At 41.6% G+C, this 21,279-nt stretch overlaps 1 protein-coding gene across 9 annotated transcripts in view; it reads left to right on the top strand.

Annotated features, from left to right (window-relative positions):
* The window catches only part of BRSK2 (BR serine/threonine kinase 2), a 326,267-nt gene extending 307,670 nt beyond the window's left edge, over window positions 1-18,597 (top strand). For 4 of the 9 annotated variants that reach the window (XM_065840015.2, XM_065840011.2, XM_065840012.2 and 1 more), the window contains 2 exons: window positions 6,144-6,191; window positions 17,791-18,235. In XM_065840015.2, the coding sequence (XP_065696087.1) occupies window positions 6,144-6,191; window positions 17,791-17,966 (224 nt within the window). In that variant the 3' untranslated portion in view covers window positions 17,967-18,235. Of the gene's footprint in view, window positions 1-6,143; window positions 6,192-17,742; window positions 18,236-18,444 lie in introns of those variants that run through there. The other 5 variants (XM_065840016.2, XM_071809009.1, XM_071809010.1 and 2 more) reach the window with 4 other exon arrangements.
* Window positions 18,598-21,279: the final 2,682 nt, after the last annotated feature.

Genomic DNA, 21,279 nt, shown 5'->3' with positions numbered 1-21,279 from the left:
AGTAAGGGGAGATAAAGGGACAGCAGGAGTTTACGTTCAGCACTTTGTTTAGCTGAGTGTCTGTGGTTGGGAAGATGAGTGCAAGAACTTCCTAGAAATTGCCATGGAATTACTCAGCATTTCTTAATGGAAACAAGGCAAATTCTTCTCTGTTTCTCTTCTTCTCCCATGTTCCCAGCCCTGAACACCTCACAGGAATTGCGGTGGTTGAACTTTGGTTCAGGTTCATGGTTTGAGGATACTCTGTAGGCAGTCCACTGCTGCAACAGAGCAAGTTCACAGTTCACTTTGACTTTCCTCCTCTGTGGCTCTGAGGATGCTGCTGGCTCTGACCAGCAATACTGGCCGAGCACTTCAGATTGTCCTAACTCATTGTGTGCAGACATATCCTCTGTGCTGTTTTCTGCCCTGCCTTTTAGTTTAGATTCCAGTACAGGTCGGATGATGAAAACCATCTGTAAAGGTGCACGCATGTGAAGTGAGACCTACATAAGGTCTCACTTATACATATCAAAAAGATTCACTTATACATAAGAAGATTCAATGAACACAGTATAAAGCAGAACATCAAGACCTAATAAGCATATGGCACTGATAGTCATTCTCTCTCCTGCCGCTCTTTGATCTGTTATGCAGCATGCCAGCCCGCTAAGCCGGCTTGCCTGGGTTTCAGAACACACTTTCCTCTTTCTCATTTCCTTCAGCTCACAACAGTGTTTGTAGATGTCACGTTGCCCATGCATTTGTGTGTGTGTGTATGTGAGCCTGATATGTATCTGATTTAGGCAGATGTGTTTCTGTGTCACACCTGAGCACCTTATAATCTCCCTTCCCCCTGGGTATCTCTCCATTCACTTCTAATTTTCCTTCTTAAGACTGGTTATGCGTATTTCTTCTGACATACTCTGAAGAAGAAAAGTAGTTTCTGTCCCTTACCTGAATAAGTATAGAAATAAATAAAATCTATCCCAAAAGCTAATGTAATACTGTAAAACTGCTGTTCAGCTGACCAAATTTAGTGAAACATATTAGCTTTCTACCTTAGTGTTTCAAAACATTAAATCCTCTGTGCTATAACTGCTAAGACGATACCAGGTCTACAGACTCATGACTGGCATAGAACAAGTAGCTAGAGATTGATTGTTCATTTTTTCTTCCCAATGAAAGAACTAGAGGCTGTCAGATGAAACCAGTGGAAGCCATGTACCAAAACATGTTGAAAGGTGTGTCTTCATGTAATTTAAGACCTGTGGAACTCCTTGCTGAAGGTGGTTCTGAATGCGAGGAGCTTACAGATGCTCATCTTCCCCTGAGCGCTTCTCACTCACAAGGAGGCTGGACAACTCCTTGGAAGAGAAATCTTCATGAGGATGGCTAAACAGAGAAACCACAGCAGGCTCAGGAAATCTCTAATCTGAAAGTGATGAGAGAGTGAGATAGTGTTTGGAGGATGTGTTCTGGACGCTTGGCCTGCTGTTACACTCCTGCATATCTATGTATGGCTGCTGATGGAGGCAGAGCACTGAATGATTTTGGCCTTTGATCTGAACCAGAATAGCTGTCCATGTGTTTTTGTTAGTGGTATCACAAAATCCATTAAACCCAGTGAGGCTATGGGAGGATGGGCCCTTTTGGATCAAGAGTGAGTATCGCTGCCTGTGAGGGCAGCCAGCCTTGTCTTTCATCCACGTATGGCTCCATCCAGGAGCCTTATCCTCACAATCTCTACTTAGGTAATCCCAGGGCAGGACTGCCCTTTGGTGGGTTAAAAGGATCTCTCTCAATGGATGAAAATGTCTCAGATTTTTGCCTTTCTTTCAGCCCAGTACTCTTTCAATTAAATCATAATCTGTTTTCCTCCAATGCCTTTGCACAAAAGAGTAATAGAAACAGCTGGTGAATAGCGACATGCAAAAGCCATCTGTGATCATCCACAGTGTATCAATTTTTATTTCCCTAGTATTATCTTGCCTCTTTGGGCTTTGGTTTTCAGTGTGGGGTGCTGCAGATTCTTATTTTTTCCCATTTTCCCGGGTTCTGGGCAATCAACAATGCTGAAATGGCCTATAGAGCTTCTTTGTAATAGGTTTTCTGCTTCTTTATTATACTTATTGGCTCCATGTCAGATTTTAACCATTGGCATCTCAAAGTTCAGAGCATCTCAGTGTTACTGCTGGAAATGCCTTTCATCAGCATAAATACATATTCAGAGACCATGTCCAGCTTCAAAATAGGGCAGTGCAAAGTCTTGCTTGTTGTGTGTATCTTCTGTATATGCACCTAAGCTCTCTTATCATGCTGGTGTACATCTCAAAAAGCAAAACTTTTTCATGTGACTCAGAAAACTTTGCTAGAGTATTGATCTGTGCATTCTGGGTGTTCATCTTTGTAGCTAACAAGAGCTGTAGGTTGACTAATTTGCTACAAAAAATTAGTAAGAAAATTGCAGTTTCCAAATGTGCGAAGGATTTTATCATCAAGACAGAAAAGGGAGTAAGGAGCAAATGAAGTGCTTTGCAAGGTAAACTTTTGGCTGCAGACTCAAAACAGGGCTATGCAAATGCCAGTTTAGAATAGGACTGCAAGTCAGTTTTATTTGGGGCTCATCCAGGTCCCAGGTTTATCTTGCTTCCTGCATTCTAGTGCAATCCTTTATGTCTTACTGCTCTTGTAGTGTCTGGAGCAGTCACTTCATCTTGCTGTCATGGTTCCCACCTACAAAAAGTAATGCCTGGTTGGATTGGCAGAGCACTTTCTTTTTGCTAAACAGCTTTAGTATTGTTGCTGAACAGAATTCATTAAAATTAACTCAGTAGTCCTGAAATAAAGCCTGTAGAAAAAAGTCCAGGCTCTCCAGAGTTTTTATAGGAGAATGGTGCATTTCAAATAAGCACTCAGACACAGGGGAATTTCAGTCTAAATGATATCTGCCATAGATCAGAGGAGCTGGTGGCTCCCTTGACATCATCTCCCTTAATGGAAATGTTTGTTGGGGACTATGAGCCTCTGCAGGAGCTACTCGGTGCTTTCTAGCCCTGGTTTTGGAGATCTCAGAGGAGCAGCTGTTTGGGTGAGATTTCCTGGGCTGGGACAAGTCTCAGTCTCAGAGATATTAGAAGCATCACAAACTAGGCAGCCTGATTGAGAAATTTATGTAGGAAGGAAAATTAAGAAAGAAAATTCAGCTGAACACTAGCATTTTTAAATGGATTCAGAGGTTTCTGGCCTTTTGAAGGGAGGTCTTATTTTAACCAGAGCATTTGTGATCTGAACCGGGTGTCATTTATGAAAGTGTCTTGGTCAAATCCAAGGTGTGAGTGACTAGCCAGCAGTCTCTATGATATAAGGAATTGCCTTATCATCAGAAGGATTGAGATCTGACACTGCCACTATGCTTTAATTAAAAAATTAAATAACAGACATTAAAAATGCAGTTACATGACCCATCAGTGCTCCTCAGACAGCTAAAGGCCTTTAGACCCTGGCCTCACGTAATGCCTGGATCTCACAGTCACTGGGTTATGGATTATTATCCATGAGCAGAAGCTGACTGCTAAGAATCTGCAGCTTTCTAATTAGAATGAAAATTCTACTTTAAAATGATGAAATGTTTTATCATGTAGAGCATTTACTAAAGCAGATGTTACAGTATGATGGAAATGAAAGAAGTATAAAAGTAAGTATTATAACAGAGAAACTGAAGGCATATTAACTCTGTTAGTCTTCCAAGTGGTATGATCTACTGTTTCTGGTGTGCTCATGTTTGCTATACCTTAGGAATGGGGGAAATAAAACCTGATCATTATTATTTCCATGGTCTTATATTTCAAAAACAGGTTTGTGGTTTTCCCTATCCATCAAAACCAATTCTATAACCTTCAAATTTACTCTCGCTATCAGAATGGGGTACAGACTCCAAGATGTTATGCTGTCAAAAAGCCTGTGTTACAATCCTGTTTTCCTGAGCTGTCAGTTTGTATTCTGATCACAAAATTAATGTATGTAGACCTGTTACACAATTAGCTTTAAATGAAATACTAAAAAGAGCTATGCTGACTGCAGGTGACTTCGAAAAAAAAGACAGTGTTCTGAAGTATCAAGTTAAGGAGATGTTATTATTTTTAATATGTTAAAATAACAAGGAAGCAGAAATACCAGTTTCAGGAGGATCTTGGTAAACCACCCACAATGTTTACCTACTCTGACACTATCCAGATACTACCTTTTTTGTTTCCAGACTGCTAGTTACTGTATGGCCAGTCAGTCGGGATACACTTGAGGGGAAAGTTCCAAGTGTTGGAAGTGAGAGTCAGAAGCAATTTTGCAGCTGTATTTAAGACTTTCCTTGCTCTTAGATGTTTTTTCAAAGCGTAAGTTCTGCTAATGGTTGGGTGAATGCTCTGAGCTCTGCCACTATAGACCTCTATTTCACTGCATTACAACAAGGTGTGGTTGACTCAGAGGTGGCTGGGCTGGAACTAAAATGCATGAGACCACAAACATCTCCAAGTTATTAAAGAAAAAAGTGATACAAACTCATGACTGTGGCTTCTGGTCATTGGCTCAGTCAGCAGCTGTAGGCAGTTCTTAAACCTGTTAGGCATCTTCAGGGGGAAATGTATTTTGGGAGCTTAATCTGCCTTCACTCACTCAGACTAGCCAAAGAATTTCAAAGGCAGGTAAATTCCTGGCCTCTCTGACACCTCTGGTACCTTGTTCCAGTTCTTGAATCCTCTCTTCTTTTTCAGCTCCTTCCTTTTTCCCCTTTGTCTTTCTCAGTCTTGTGTCTTTCTGAGAGACCTTCCATGGGTGTTATCTGTCATTCACCAACGCCAGCATGTCTCTGACCTTGAGGTTGGAAAGCATAGAACTGCTGCTGAGATGCTTTGAGCAGTGTCACTGGGCCAAGCACCTGCCCCCTCTACTTCACGCTTTCTCAGAGGATCTATGCAGCACAGTCCTGGCTCCATCAGAAAACATACATATCCATGCTCTTCCAGCATGGATTCATCTTACCCAAGCATATCCAGGACCCCTTCCCTCTTTCTCTAATTTTATTTTCTCAGTATTTAAGGGGAGGAATGCTGAGAAATTTTCCTTCCCTCTTTCCTGCAGACTCTTCAGCAGTTAGGGAGTAGTTAGAGCTTCCTAGCAGTTAGGAATTTTCAGCTTATGTGTGCGTGTTTCCAAGAAGCCTACTTCTTGAATATCAAAGTATTCATCGAGAGGCCAGGCAAGAGAAGAAATGAGACTGAGCTGTGTGCTTTCACTGTTAACCCCTTGCTCAGCAGCCAGTGCTCCACATTGCCCAGCACTCAAGGATACAATTATTTAAATCCCAAATGCAAGGGAATCCTGGCTGACAGCAGCAGATCTGGCTTGCCAGCAGGTTCCACATGGAAGTATCCATCACGGCTGGTCTTTTCTGCTTTAAAGCTGACATGTACAGCTCCTTCTGCTTATTGCACCTGAGTAAGAAGCACTCAGAGGCTGTGGCAATGGGAGCTATACACAAGTTGGACAGTGATGTCTTAGAGCCAGATTCTGCCACCCTTTCCAGAAGTATTGCCTGTGAATAGTGACACTGAAAGCAAGACGAGTGAGAGACTACATGTGAATGAGAGAGGCAGAGTTATGTTGAGGACATAGGCATTATCCTTTGGGATCTAAAAGATGGTTTTTTACCTCTGTAAGTAGCCTTCTCATTTCATGTCCAACAGCGTACTGCTGCATTTCCTCCCTCTCTCCAGGTTTTTGATGTGCATAGATCAGCTGGCTGGGTATCTTGTGACTGTTGCAGGCTAACTTGCAAAGCTGGCCAGGTGAAACAATGTATTCGAGGCTTTTAGTTTGCTAATGTGGTAGCAGAATATTTCCCACATCTCATAAATACCTATCGCTATGATAAAGAGGTGAGTGGAAGCAGCAGGACTGACACAGCATCCACTCTCAGTCACAGGACCAGGTTTGCACTGGCATACAGTGGGTGGCAGAATTTGGTCTGGGTTGTGTAAAGACCAAGATGTGTATATGTTTCCTGCTTCAGGTAATAATGTGCTAAGTTACTACTTTATGCACAGAGGTATGGAAACCTTTTTTTATGTTTTTCCCTCCCTCCTTCCTCTTTCCCTTCTATGATCCAGACACCACTAACTGTATGGAGTTGATGACTGGCAGACTTTCCAAATGTGGTAAGAACTTCCTTCCCTTCTGCCTTTTCTCCTTCCCCAGCCCCTGCTGAGCAACATAATAATGCGCCGTCCTGTCCCTTCCACCTGTTCCCCTTCCCTATTCCTGCTCTCCCACACTCTTTACAAGACTACCCACTGTGTAACAGCTCACCGTGTCTTTCACTTACCTGGTGGACACACGCATATACCCCTTATTCTGTTCCTCCCCATCCATGCACAGATGCACAGGCTTCACCACGGCTTTCCCCTCATAGCACAAGTGTGTGGTGATGAACTTGAGATTCCCTCCCTCGCTGTAACGCAGGCCAGTGATTTTCTTTTTCTTTTCTGTTTTGTTTTGGTTTTGGTTTTGGTTTTCTCTTTTGTTTACTTGCTGCCTTTGATTCATGATTCTTCAGTCCCTTTTCTGCAGTGAAACTGAATGCTGCCCTGCTAGCTGCTGTCTCCTTTGGTTTCCTGCTATTTATTGAGACAAGATTGCTATGTGATTTAATTCCCTTTTTCATCCACTCCCTTCTTCCCCAGGTATCCTTGGGGTAAGACCCATTTAAATCTTCTGTAAGACACACTACATATTAGCTAGTGTAAATTGCCATAGTTCAAGTCTGGTCTTGGCAAAGGATGTTGTGTCTCTAGCTGGAGGAGTAGTGAACCTACTGAAGATCCAGAATTTTGCTAGGAATGAGAAAAATAAAAATAAAAAATTTCTGCAAAACTTGCAGCTCAACTTGCTTATGATTCCATGAATTTTGTCTAACTTTTCCCTTTCCTTCCCTCCCCTCTATGCACACATGGAGTGTATTCTTTCTTTTATTACCTGTGCCCCTATTGACTTCTCCAAATACAGTAGTGGAAATATCCAAATACTATGAAGGAGGTTTTTGTCTTATTACTGATATCTTGTACAGTAAGGTTCTGTACAAGATAACTCTGTTCTCTTTAGATTTCCTTTCTGGTATCTAGGTTGAATTCAGATATCTCTGTAAAAGGAATGTGAGGAAGTGATCACTGAGCTAGTACCACTATCCAGCTGGACCAGAGACTCCCGTGTCATCTCTTTATAAACTGAAGAAGGTTGTTCTGGAGTTGTTATAGAGTCTGTAACAACAAAGGAAGATTGTGACAGTGGAGATAATATTAGGTTTATGTGTGTGTGAATGAGGCAAAATTTGGCCTGCTTCCTGTATTTCAGATGAAATCTTTCCCTTAAATTGCAGCTTTGCTGATGGGAGATTTTCCTTTGCTCTGAAAGGCATTCCTTTGATTCCTTACTTGAGTTTTCTGGGTTATACAATTTCTGCTCTCCTCAAGAAGACTCATTTAAGTTGTAGGCAGAGCTCCGGCTTCTTCTTGAAGGCATCAGGTAGCAAATCCTTCTTCTCCCTCAAGCCTTCATTTCTTGCCTGGATCTGGGATTCACATCATGTGAAAATATTTAAGTGCTGATTGTACCGATGACTTGCAAGTCAATTGATCTATACAGTTAACAAACCAATACTCTGCGTTCTCTAGATATAGAGCCTTACTGCTCACCCCTAGTTCAGGCAGGTCCTCCAGCTGTCATGGTATCAGGATCAATCCAACTAGAGACAAAAAGAACAAGGCAAAGGCCAGCAGGGTGACTTTTTTGTGGCAGCTATAGCACAGACAGAGCACATACCGGTCTCCAGAAAAGAGAGAGGATGGGTTATGGGGGTTTAATGCAGCTGCTTCCTTTAAATCATGTTCTTGTTGGTGTGCTCACACACAACATAAGCTGTGGTGGCTGCACCATGCTGAATTCCACCCTCCAATATGAGTGGAAAGCTAGTTAATGTGCAAGAGAGCTCACCCACAATTTAGACAGGGGAGTAAAAGGGAATGATGCCTATTACTGGCAAACTATCCTCTATGACTTTGAGCACAGGGAACCCTCTATAAAGTTAACACAATGTTTATCTAGTAACAACAAATAGTGTAAGAAAAGCTATACTATGTGGTTTTTTGACCTCACCATTGTTCCATATTCTGAGAGTGAGCACAGGGGGTCATTTTTGCCAAAGCGTTAACACTGGAGCAGAAAGAGCTAATCAGATGCTTTATGCCTGGCTCAGCCATGTGAAAGCTCTGGTTGGAATGAAGAATGTCTTTGCACCCACTAGAAACTATCCAATGTTGTAGTTAACAGCAAGGCAAATTTATCTAGTCCTTTAAATTTATCTCGTTTTCTGCTAGCAGTGATCATCAGCCTGGGAAGTGATTTTGCATTTATCTGTTGGCATTGAAAAATAACGTTGAACAGCAGAGGTGTGTGATAGGAACTGCCAATATCCAGATGACGTAACAACTGCTGTATCAACCGTACCTGTACACACTAGAAAAATGCTGCCAACTCCTAATAGTTCACAATAGAAAAAAAATAATTTAGCTCATAATAAAGTTGTAATGCACATTGGGGTGCCATATTTTGTTTTGTGTTTCCACTTATTTCAGCAAGGGAATGGGCATTTCTATTGTCAGAAAGACTAAACTAATTTCCATGAAGTCTTTCGTATCTGTTTATAAGATTAAATTTACCTTGTAAAAATGAAAACCTTTACATTTGAAATGCAGCTGTAACCTGAAAACTGCCTGTACAAGTGATACCTTCCAACTTAGCTGCTCTATCTTTATATATATAGAGAGCCAAATCAGTTTAGTGACAAATAAGCTTTACCACTTTATGTGCTGCCATTAAACCTTACAAAATCAACACAGCTCTAAAAGAACAAGCTGGATTCTGTTTCTTTTGAGGCAGGACTGAGAGAACTGTTTACTATGATCTAATCTGGTATTTATGTCTATCTCACTGAAAAATAGGTTGTATAATTGACAGTGTGTTTTTAATAGGTTCTTCAGTGCCTTTATATTAAAAAAAAAAAAGATATTACACAAACTGGAAGGCCCTCCAGCTTCCACCACAAAGCTGGGAATTAGAGAGCAAGTATTCTGAGCACATTGGATCTGGAGCCATTGATATACACCACACAGAAGCCCACCGTGCCATTTCAGCAGTCCTTGTTCAGAAGAGAGTCTATCTTTACAAACTTTAATGACTTTAAGTCCTCTAAATAGTGAGCTGAGAATTTCTTTGGGTGCTTGACTCAGTAGTACAGCTGGTGTATAACCTTTGATGGCTCCCCTTCCCAGCCATCCTCAGTTTTTTTGAGTCCTCAGTAAGTCCTCATTTTGCCAAGACTCTTGCTGCTGGCAGAAAGCTCTGAAAAGCCTGCCTTATTCCTGACTGCTGTATCTTCTGAGAAACACTTACCAGGGAGGCTGTAAACCTTCCAGTCTCCACACTGTAGCTGTCTGGGGCTGAATTTTATTTCCAAGTTGAGAATCTTTGCTTGTTGCTTTCCGTCCCTCATGACACTCAGGAAAGTCTTCAGTTACATGAGTGGCACTTCATGAAATGGGGTGACGATAAGAGGTGGAAAAGATTCGTATGTACAGCTACTGCAGCTCCAGACAAATGATGTGATCGTGTTAGGCACTGCACAAATATAAGCTCCTGCAAAGTCTTAGACCATAACCCCGTGACAAAAGGCTGGCCAAAAGACCTTGTGTTTATTCTTGAACAGCCTGTGTTGCTGCTTACAATTCAAAACCTTGATTCCTGGCACCAGAGTTAAACAAAAACCCCTACTGATCCTTGCCTGTACCAGTGGCTATCACCAAAATGATCTGATCAAAGCAGAAGCACAGCAAATCCACTTGCTTTTCATATCTTTCCAATGTATCTCACTCAAATCTCTTGCTTCCAGTGTTTAGGACTTGACATAGCTCCACGTTCAGAGCCGTCTGACCTTGTCTGACACGGCCCATCATCCTTTGTGCACACAGAGCAACTGCACTGCAGTAAAGGCTTCTCTTCATAGCTCTTTGCAGTCACAGCTTGATTCATGCAGATGCGAGCCCATGCCAACAAGATCCTCAAGCTACTTGAGAAACTAGGAGACTCTTCGTTGTTTAAAATGGTTACATCACATTTGGGTTGCAGTTGCAGCATGTAGCTTTGTAAGTACTAATTTAGAGACTGTTGGTGTTACTAGCAGCAGCACATATCTGGATTTGTTGTTCTTGGAAATGATCCTGATTTGTATTGGGATTAATTAGAGTAATCCTTCTTCTCATGAAGTAGCTATTTGATGGAAAAGGAGGTTAGTGATTAGCATTCATGAAGTCATAACTGATGGTAGGAACACTGATGCTGAAACATGCAGAATAAAAATGTATGCTGCCCTCCCAGCCGAAAGGCTCTTCTAACCACTGTCACAATGTGAGCTAGTCAGAACAATAATTTTTTTATTAGCATTTCTGAAAAATGTGCTGGCTACTGGTCTTTCTGAGCAACGCTGAGTCTTCTGTCTAAATTGCAACTCAAATGAAAGAGAAGAGGAAGAAGACCCACCTGAAAGATCACATATTCATTCATGAGTGGATCACAGTAGGATAAATCAGATTTTCCAAGGAGTTCAAGGCAGGTCTCCCAGTTATCCTTTTCCATTCTCCTAGTATCCTTTGTTGTCCAAATGGATGGCTGATTCTCCGCACACTGTAGTGATCTCCATTCCAGTGTTGTGTTGGGGAGACATTTCTCTTCCCATTTATGACTCATGTTTTTGCACTATAGAACAAAGTAGCAACAAAACTGGCAACTTGGCACTAAAGATTAATCCAGATGTAATGAACTGTTTTGTGTATGTATGTCAGATCCTGTTTTGACACCTATGGCTACACTTTTACTGTCCAGTAAAAGATCTTTCCTCTTTCTCTGTAATAATATCTAATGAAGAAAACACAGAGATTGCTCTCCTAATTAAGATCACACTACTTTATCTATGGCAGGGAGTGCTTCAGGATACTCAGTGTGAGTATTTGCTTCTGTACTAGGCTAAATTTGGGATGGCCTCCCCAGAAAATTAAATCATATTTGGAAGGTATTGATACAGAGGAAATGAGGAGGCAACATTTCATCAGCATACACAGGTCATTTTTCTTCTTAGGAGCAGATCAGAGAACTTAAAACCCATAAGATCATACTCGTACATCCATCTGACAGGAAAGGACAAAATTTTATTACGAAGTGCCAATACATTTCTGACAAAAATTGTAACGAAGCAGCAGAAGTCTCTAAGAGAATGAGTAGCAGCAGTACTGTCATCTGCTGTGGTTTTATGAGTGTAGGTCATCAGCTTCCCTTCTCAGCACACATCTTTGTAAAAGGACAGGCAGATACAAAAAATTATTGGGCTGAGTCCTTTACCAGCCAATTTGCCGGAACAGCATGATTCCACAACAGAATCTGTCATCTCTTCATCTCACCACTATCCTTGCCTGCTCTTTCAGTGCCACCAGCTGTCCAAACGAATGTATGATTCCTTCCTCTCTGTCATCATGTCTCCTTTTTTGAATGTTTTTTGGTGGTACTGGATTGCCAGAGCTATTCATCAGTAATGGACACATTTGTTTTCTAATTAATTACTCATGCCTTAGCTCTGCAGAAGGTAGCAGCAAGAGAATATGCCTCATCTATTTGGGTCTTTGCTGTGTGTGTTCACCATTCTCTAACTCATTAGTCAAGAGCTACCTTAGTTACATTGTCTGACAGAAGAGCCTAAACTGGATCTCAGCTTCTGTGTGTGTGTGTGTATAAGAAAGAGAGAGAAAATGTGCAAAATAGAGGCAGAATGGCCATCTGGATGCATTTGTCTAGTCACAAATACTGGGCCACTCTGCTGCAGAGGAGATGGGATGTTTTAGGGGATTAAGAACAAGGATGGGTTGTAGAGCATTTAAATGCCAGATAGGTTGTTCATATCTGCCCAGGTGTGTAGGGATTGAAAATTCCCACCCTCTGCTGGTAGCACAGACACCTGTGATAACAGTGTGGATAATCTGAGCCGTTACTACCAGCAGTCTGTTTCTGCAAACACTGTTTTCAGCTGAAATTTTTACTGGCAGAGTCTAAGGACTCTGGAAAATAAGCTCTGTTTTTACCTTTGGAAGTCACCTTTCCCAGTTGCAATTCAGGAGACCTGCTAAGAAATTGGAGTTGTTCTGTGGACTGTCTCCATTTTCTGGTCCTAAACTGAACTGAAGTAAAAACAACCATCCCATTAGGTGACTAACTGGGGAGGGCGGGGACAATGGGAAAACTTGTTCTAGTCAGTCTGTTGTGGCTATTCATAAATCCATTAAAAACCACATCCATGTCTCTTGAAATGTTTTCCTATATCTTTAGACAAGTACTAGTTTTGGGATTTCTGCAGTTTCTTCATCTCACTTCAGGTGGCCTGGCATGAGTTCTGTGTGATGGCCTCCAGCAAAACATAGTAATGGCCTTTCTGTCACCCTTCTCCAATCTAGAGGGAAGCCTCATACATTCAACCATTAAATGAGAAAAAAGTTCTTTCTGTAGCCTGCTTCAGTAGTTGGTGAGCTTGTTGAGGCATCTCTCTGGTTTATATTTGCACAGTGCCTAGGCTAGGGCCTCTTTAGTCTGGAGCAAGACCCCAATATGATATTGCAACTAAGCAAAGAGGAATATGCTGCTCTTATTGTTCTGTCATCCCTTTCACTGCATATATCTTGAAGCGGGTTCTATAATTCAAGTATTCTGTTTTCCAAGGCAGAAGGGACTCTGCCAACCAAAACCAAGCAAACAGGCAAAAAATGCCTACTCTTAACAGAGAGGGCTTGAACTCTGTCAAAGTAGTAAAATGGGTTTGAAAGAGAATGGATTATCACCCATCAAGGGAGTTTTCAATGTTTTATGTGAAACAAGTTGGAGTTTTGTTACATGATTCACTGAAACCACAGCTGCTATTGAAATACAGAGCAAGCTAGGGATGAAAAAGACAAGAGGTTAAAGAGAAAGGAATAAGTATAGGAAGAAAATCTTAGTAGCAGAGGCAGGTGGAAGACAGTCAGAAAGGTTGTGAAAGCACTAAGGGAAGGAATATGGAAAGTCACGTTGACAAAGGGTGTCTGTTTCCAGTGGAGACCTGTCTTTTCCCATTCAGTTTCTCCCAAAGCCTCTGAAAATGAAGAAGCACGCAATTTCTCAGGCTATACAGAAAGGAAAGGCAGAGGATAATCCTACAGATGGCATATTTGTTTTGTGCAACTTTGTGTTCAGCACCACAAGGATTAGTGCATTAAAAATACATAGTCTTGAGAGAGATGGTTTCACAGGAGAAGGAAGTGCCTCAGGGTTTGATTCCATTAAGTCAATGAGAATGTTGCTATTTGCTTCAATAAAAACAGGACCAAGTCCCTATCTGTCTGTCTTAAAATGTTACAAAACAGCAGGCTCTAATCAGTGACTGAAGCCTCCAAGCTTGTCCTGAAGCTGCTTGTTCACCACCTCCTGTTATTTTCCATGGAGGACTTCGCAAGGTCAGAGCAGGGTCTTTGCAAGATGCATCCTTTCCTGGTGTCACTTCTTGTGCCTGGAGCGATTAAACTCATTTTCTCTTTCCTCTCTTACCTGGGTGCTCCCCTTCCACTTTGCTTCTCAAGCCTGTGACACCACTGGGGCCAGGTCAATGTCAGACAGATTTCCTAAGAACAGCAGAAGAAATACTGAGGACTGTAAGGATTGATACAAGCCACCTGCCCAGCTTCCTTTTACATTTTTCTGTCTGTCTCCAGCCCCGTTTCTTCCTTTCAGTTCCCGTTGTATTCAAATGCATTCAGTTTTTACTTCTTCTGTGATATTTGGCTGTGACAGTGCTGCACACAAGTGCAACTAAACAGTGCCTCCTCCATAAATCTATTTCTCTAGCATCCCTTCAATACATCACCCTTTCATAAGCTTCAGTGCTTGTTTTCAAACCCATTCCCCATCCACATACAGCTCCTTAGTCTAACTCAAAAATGCACATATCCGTCTCCTCCTAACTGATGTAAACCTAATGCTCTGAACCTCCCCTCCTGCCTCTGATCCTTTTGACAGCTTCTCACCCTTGCTACCCTTCACGCCTTCTTTGCTCTGTGTTGATGAACATTTGCTCTCAAGGGGAAAGAAGACCTTAGTTACAGATGCATGAAATACCAGGGAAGTTTTGAAGAATCAGTGAGCTGAACCTTCATCCCTGTTCAGAGGAAATGGGTTGTGATCTCACTTTCTGAAATAAGAGAGGGAGCCTTTTTGAGGCCACCAGCTGGACTTACAGGTGTGAGAGCCTATCACACATTTTGCACTGAATTATAGGAGTGGAAGATTGCTGAAAAAGCTATTCTAATCCATCATCACTTGCATTTTCAAGTCTTGTTTTACTGGATGTATAAGCCCAAAGGGAACGGAGAACTAAGAGGAACAACATCACACACCATTTTCATGCTTCCGGCATAGCTGACCCATATTTACATATCTCCAGAGAAAAAAGTGAGGATGCTTTATCTATCCAAAGACCAGCCCAAGTGTGGGCTAACAAGCTGTCATGTAGACAACAGTGCAGTGATTGTCTGCATTTCTTGGTGTAGGATCAGTTCTTTCTTGACTGCGGGACAGGAGAGCCTTATTACCTAATATTAATTACAAGTCCAGATACTACAAAATGCAAAGGAAGGAAAGGGTTAGTGAAATGGCCTATTTTATTTTTCAGTAGCTCTTTTTAAACATCCCTAAGGACTTCTTACCTTCCATTAAAATTTTACCTGAAAATGCTGATTGTAAGGAATCCACTAGTTATACAGGCAAAGAAAAGCAGACTGTTAAATACTTTTGCGGCAATAAATCTCCAGGCACTTGAAAGCTGGTAGGGCATGGGGAGGAAAAAGGGTGGACGAAACAGGGGCTGCATATCTTAATATGATGATAAAAATCCTATATCAGGACTCAGCAAATACAAGATATATAATTTTTAAAATGCTTTATTGCTCCATTCTTGCAAGTTGTACTTTTGTCTACTGTTCCTGTCTATGTGAAAACAAAAAACTTCCCTAATTTCTGCAGAGCCCTGCTTACTCTGCCCTCTTCTTTCCCTCTAAGCTTGTTAAATAAACTGCTCAGCTGAATTACTAGAGATATTCCCCTCCCCTTTTCTCCCAACCTAGCAGTCTTTCCCACTCCAGTGTTTTTTTCAGTGCTCTTTTTCATTCTCTCTGCTGACTCCATTTGCTTACGAAGATGAGGGGTCCAAAGCCACATAAGAACCAGATCTGCCCACATTCCTGCATTCAAGGCTGAGTGTTTACTTTCCTTTTTTACTTTCTTTTAATTGAAAAAGAGTGACCATGTAAAAGAAGTAGAAAGTAGTCTGAGCAGATAGAAATGAGTCTGAGCAGAGCATGTGCCCACAAACCTAGAACCTTTCCTCAGGGAAAATCTCTGAAAGTCATTTACATGCATGTGGAAGGAAGCAGGTGGAGCTCAGAGATCTAACCCCAAAACAACTGAGAGTTTGGTTGCCCTTCTCAGACGGAAATCAAGATACGTGCTTTGCCTGGCTGTTTGTTTGGGCCCATTCCCAGGGCATCAGGCAATCAGGTGAATGATGCCCTTCCAGAAACGTAACAGCCATTTGCTTGTGACAATGGTGTAACTGAATGCACAGACAGAACTATGGCCAGCAGTAAGCTAACCACAAAGCAGCAAGTAGAGGAAGACAATGAATTAATTAGATTAATACGATCAAGATACTTCACTGCATATGCCAGCCATTTGATTTTTCTCAGTGCCTGTTAATATGCAGAGGAAAGCAGCAACTACTTGGTTAGCATGGGGCAGGAAAAAACGAGTAACACATTCAGTTTTGCAGGGCACAAATACTATATACTATATACTTCCTCTTTCTTTGTATAAGAGCAACTGATATCTGTGTAGCATTTTCCATTAGAGCATAAGAAAGCACTCAAGCTCTTCAGACAAGTTACCATGCACTGAAAGATGTACCTGTTGTAGTAACTGGTTTGCTTATGTTTGTAATAAAAATGAAGGGAAATATAAATTACCAAGCCACCAGTATCCGCCAACTGTGGATAAATGGCAATCTCTGCTATGAATAAACCCCTTTGCTCCCAACTGAGTGTTGCCATCTTGAGGATGAAACGTTCTACTCTTCACAGCATACCACAGCACTGGAAGGCAGATACAAGGAGCCTGTTTCCTTCTGGGAACTGGAGAATGAACTTACTTAGGTGGGATATGAATTATTTAAATTTGTTAGAACAAGGAGCCAACAGTCCAAATATTGAGAAAAGCATCATGGGGTTTTAATGATCATGAACAGGCATCAGCTCCATGGTGTATGTTAGATAAATACCTTAAATATCCATGTTCAAAGAGCTCAGTGTGACCCCCTCCAATGTCTGATCAGGATTAACGCCCCAGTCAAAGAATATTAAAAGGGACTAGAAATGCTCCCAAAAGGCTACCTTTCCAGTAGTAGCTGGTCCCTTTCCCTTGGTAGCAGCCTGGAGCCTTTCCTCTGACACAGGACTAGACTAACAGCATACAGCCCTGCTGCCTGGAGGTCCAAATGGCGTGAATGATTGCATTCCTGTGCACAGTGCCCAATCCATGCTAGTACTGCAACCTGTTCTAGTGGCTGGCTTAATGAGATACTTCTCTACTAGTACACAACCCTACCCCCCTCTTTGGCTCCTAACTCCACTGGAGTGAATGTCAGTGTCATGGAGGGTGTATTGTAGAGAGACCGTAAGTTCAGGGCAATGAGGACGTAGTTCTTGACACTGATAGGTCCCAGAAGTAGTTAGATGCGTAACAGCCTGCTTCCACAATGCATTCAGCATCTTCATTTTCAGGTGCTGCTGTAAAAAGGATCTGAAGGTGCTTAGAAGCTTGCAAGTACAGGCCACAGACCACACATTCAGATGGCAATACTCGTGTCAGCCATAGCTCGTTTTTTCAAATGCTGTTTCCCTTGGAGCACTCAGGTGCTTCAGGCTTAGTGACTGAAAGGTGAGCAACGAGATACTCAGAAAGAAATGAAATGCAAGCGAGGAAAGCCTGATGCCCCATGTATTCAGAGAGCTTAGGCAAGGCTGCAAAACATCAGTTGACTACCACATACAAATACCCCGTGTTTGTAACATCACCAGTAAGATGGGATGTGCCGGTATCCAGCATTACAGTCACTGACGTTTCAGTGCGGAGTGGCCAACTGACTCCAGGTCATAGACTGAACTATTTCAGCTACACGACACAGTGTCCTCCTGCTAGTACAGACACCTCCCTACTCAGGAGAAAACTAGGCACTTCCCCCAGGTGCTTTATGCTCCCTGCCTCTTTATTTCTGTAGGCGTCACATCCTAAACACTCTTCCTCTTCCTGCTCATTGTCTTCATCCCCCACACACCCCCACGCACGTGGCTCTGGATCTCCTCATCATGTTCTTCTCGTTAAAAACCCCATTGTTCATTTGTTTGTTTGTTCTCTCTCTTTCTCTTCTCTTTTTCTCTCTCTTTCCCTCTTCTTTCTTTTTTTTTTTTTACTTTATTTCCTTCTTTCTTCCTTTCTTCCTTTCTTTCTTTTTTTGTCTCCTCTGTTTTGTGTACCCAGGCAGCCCATTGAGTAACTTCTTTGACGTAATTAAACAACTTTTTTCAGACGAGAAGAACGGGCAGGTGAGCCACCCCCCCGGCACGCCAACCAAGCATAGCGCAAACAGCAAGCGGAGCGATTCCGGTTCTAATGACTATGGGTCTAGAGGAGACAATAAGTACCCTGCTGGCAAAGACAAGGCAAAGATGGTCTCATCAGTCGGCCTACAAGACCAACCTTAAATAAACACATAAAAAAAATAAATAACTTAGAAAAAACAAAAGAGCAAGAAAGAATGAAAGAATATTCCTTAGCAAGCTAGCCTCTAAACTAGAAGGATGTATATACCTTGCCACAACAGTACAAAACTGTCTATAGACAAATTTTGTATGAAGGAATGACTGTATATATATACATATATATATTTATATATGATATATAATATATATCTCAGAAACAAACACAAAAACAAATGAATGAACAAATGAAAAGAAAAGAAAGAAAAGAAAAGGTAGCACAGATGACAAACCCAGTTCACCAGATCTTGGGTTGTGGTTTTTTCAATTGTTTTTTTTTCCTCCCTTTTTTTGAATGTTTTGCTTTTTTTCTCCTTCCTGATTTTTTGGGTTTTTTTGTTTGTTTTCTTTTGTTTTGTTTCTTGTTCCGTTCATGCTCTCTCTGTGTTTCTGACGACACCACTTGTTTCCGCTCTGCTACCAGGAATTATCCCGAAAAGTTAACATGTCAGCCACGGCTTCACCTTCTGTGCTCTGCGGACACTTGCTGACGGAAGGCAACCGATGTAGACTGTCCAAGGACCAGTCCTGTTTGAGGTTCCCAGCCTCCCCTCTCCCTTCAGGAAGTGGGTTTCTCCCCCACTTCTCCCCAAACACCTCCCCAATGCACGCCATTTTCTTTTTCCTCTTTTTCTTTTTTTGGTGCTCCACAAAAGAGATCTGCTCAGTTATGGGATTGCAGAGTCTGGGCTGAAAGGAGGTTGCAAATTGTTGGAGTGAAACCTTTACCCTTGGCAACTTCTGTCCATGCAGGTGAACTCAGCCTGGATGGGGAGGGTGTGGGGAAGGAGATGGGGGTAGCGGAAGCACAGTGATTCATGAATCCAGAGCGCATTCTCATCAGAAACCAGGCAGGAGCAACTCAAAATTAAGCATTAACCAAGACAATATTGGGGAGCTTCATCATGGGATTTTCTTAACCTTCTTTTTCTCCCCACCACCTTTTCCTTTTATTTTGTCCCCTTTTTTTTATATATACATGTATATATGTGTGTATATTTATATATAAACATGCATACATACATATATATACAAAATAATTGTTTTGGTTTTTTTTTTTTTATACGGTATCATTTTGCTTTTTGACCTGCTGGAAGGGGAAAGGAGTAAACTTAGGAGGGAGAGGGGGTTCAATGAATAAACACGTAGAAACAAAACATTAAAACTTAGGGAAAAGGCAACTTCTGGTAGCAAAGAAGAGGGACAAAACTCTGCCAAGGACTGTCTCTCCCGCCACCAGGCACAGTTGCCGCTGCTGCTACTGCTGCTCCTCCTCCAACACCTTCCTCCCCACCCATCAGCTCCCTGCCACTGTGCCACCGCGCTGGGACCTTCTTCGACCAGCTGGATCCTCCACCACACCCTGCATTTAGAGGCAATTGTTGTGTTTTGCTAGTGCTGCATTGATATCAGTATTATTATTTCTTTAAGTTATCAGTTTCATTTGTTGGCTTGGGTGATTCGTTTCTTAAAAAAAAAAAAAAAAAAGAAAAAAAGGAAAAAAGAAAAAAAAAAAGAAGATGAAGAAGAGGAAGAAAAGAGACTTATCTTGTGTTTTTTCTCCTGTGTGTGTGTGTGTGCAAATCACTGGCACTTAGTTCATCGGAGCAAGACAAGGTGGAGTCAGGGCAATGGGAGACTTAATCACGAAGCTACTGTAAACTTTAAAAATTACTGCAAGATATTTTTATAAAGTTTTTGTTTTGTTGGTTTTTTGTTTGGTTTTTTGTTTTTTGAAGGGGAGGGGGGTGGGATTGGGTGGATGGGGACCATTTTTTTTGTGTTTCAGTTATTAGGTCTTGGTTATTTATATATACATATATATATTTAAAAATGAGCTGTTAGATATATCTTCTGTTTAATAACTGTGTAGAGGCAACATTGATTCTTATTTATTTTAGGGAGGAGGGGGGAAAAAGACACAGAAACCCCATAAGTGTTCATCTTGTGACTTTGAGAAAGAAGAATCGCCAGCTTTTTTCCTCCTCCTCAAGAGTTATGTGACCAAGTGTAACTTATTCTGGCCCAAGCTCAAAGGTTAAACAAACAAAAAAATCATGGTTTTACGTGTGGAAGACAAAACACAGTAAGAAGTACTTCTTGACTGAAATTTTAAGAATGTAGGCTTAGCATTAGTGTTCAGCTCTTTTATGACCTTCGATTGCTGCTCGTTGGGTTCCTATGGGTGTATGTTGTATCGCAGGATTTTTTTTTTTTAATGATAATGTTGGATGAGTTCTTTTTTTGTTGTCGTTGTCGTTGTTGGTTTGTTTTTTTAATCATTTTCCCCCTTCTTGGACCAGTTTTACTTGTACATAGGTTTGAAGATTAAAAAGAATTTTTAAAGACACAACTGGGGCAAAGACCTTTGACTTTTGCCCTGTTTCCCCATTCCCCCAAATGAGATGGATTTATTTTAAGGTTTTGTTTTATTTATTTATTTATTTTCCCTATTCTTAAACTTTTCTCTCTCGTATTGCTGTGTGCATGTCAGACACCAGAGGGTGATGGCTGGGGAGGGGGGGAGGCAAGGGTGCAGGAGAGGGGGGCAGTTTTAATTGCATGACATTGCTGTAAATTAGTCTCTTTTGCTTTTGTTGTCTTTCCTGCCTCCGCCCTCTCTCTACTTCTCCTCCGAGCTCCCCTCCCATCACCCCCGTCCTTCTTTTCCCTCTTTTCTCTTCCCTTGTGTATAGATTTTGATGCTTCTGTTACATTGTACCTCTACAAAAGGCTGGGATTTCAATACAAAATAATAATAATAATTTAAAAATACCTATATCAGCAAAACCATGTGGTACAAGCAGGAAGGGGATTACTTACACAAGATATAAGAATAAATGAAAGCAATACCTCTTGTTATCCTTCCTATTTTGTACTTTGAAGACACACACGCGCACACACACATATACAGACACAAACTGACGTTATTTAATGGTTTAAAATGGACAAAAAAAATCTGATGTATCCCTTGTTAAATAACTGTGAGCAACTTTAGTTCAAAAACCAATAAATTCATTCAGTAAAGATACTAGCTGTTGAGTGTCCTGTTTATGTCCCTGAAAACGAACTTCTCACCAGTGCCAGACCCAGTAAGTATATCTCCTCAGTTTTCGACACCAAAGGAGCTGAAGATGGCCAGCACATACGGCCACGTCCTCCTGGCCAAGGAGGTAACGTCGTCACCTCACAGCACTGGGGTCCCTAGTGCTGTCCCCAGCGTGCTGCCCCCTCACAGCACAGACTCGCCACATGTGGC

This window comes from Patagioenas fasciata, chromosome 5 (genome assembly GCF_037038585.1).
Source record: "Patagioenas fasciata isolate bPatFas1 chromosome 5, bPatFas1.hap1, whole genome shotgun sequence".
In the NCBI taxonomy this organism is placed as follows: domain Eukaryota; kingdom Metazoa; phylum Chordata; class Aves; order Columbiformes; family Columbidae; genus Patagioenas; species Patagioenas fasciata.
This window is presented reverse-complemented; position numbering and strand designations above follow the sequence as displayed.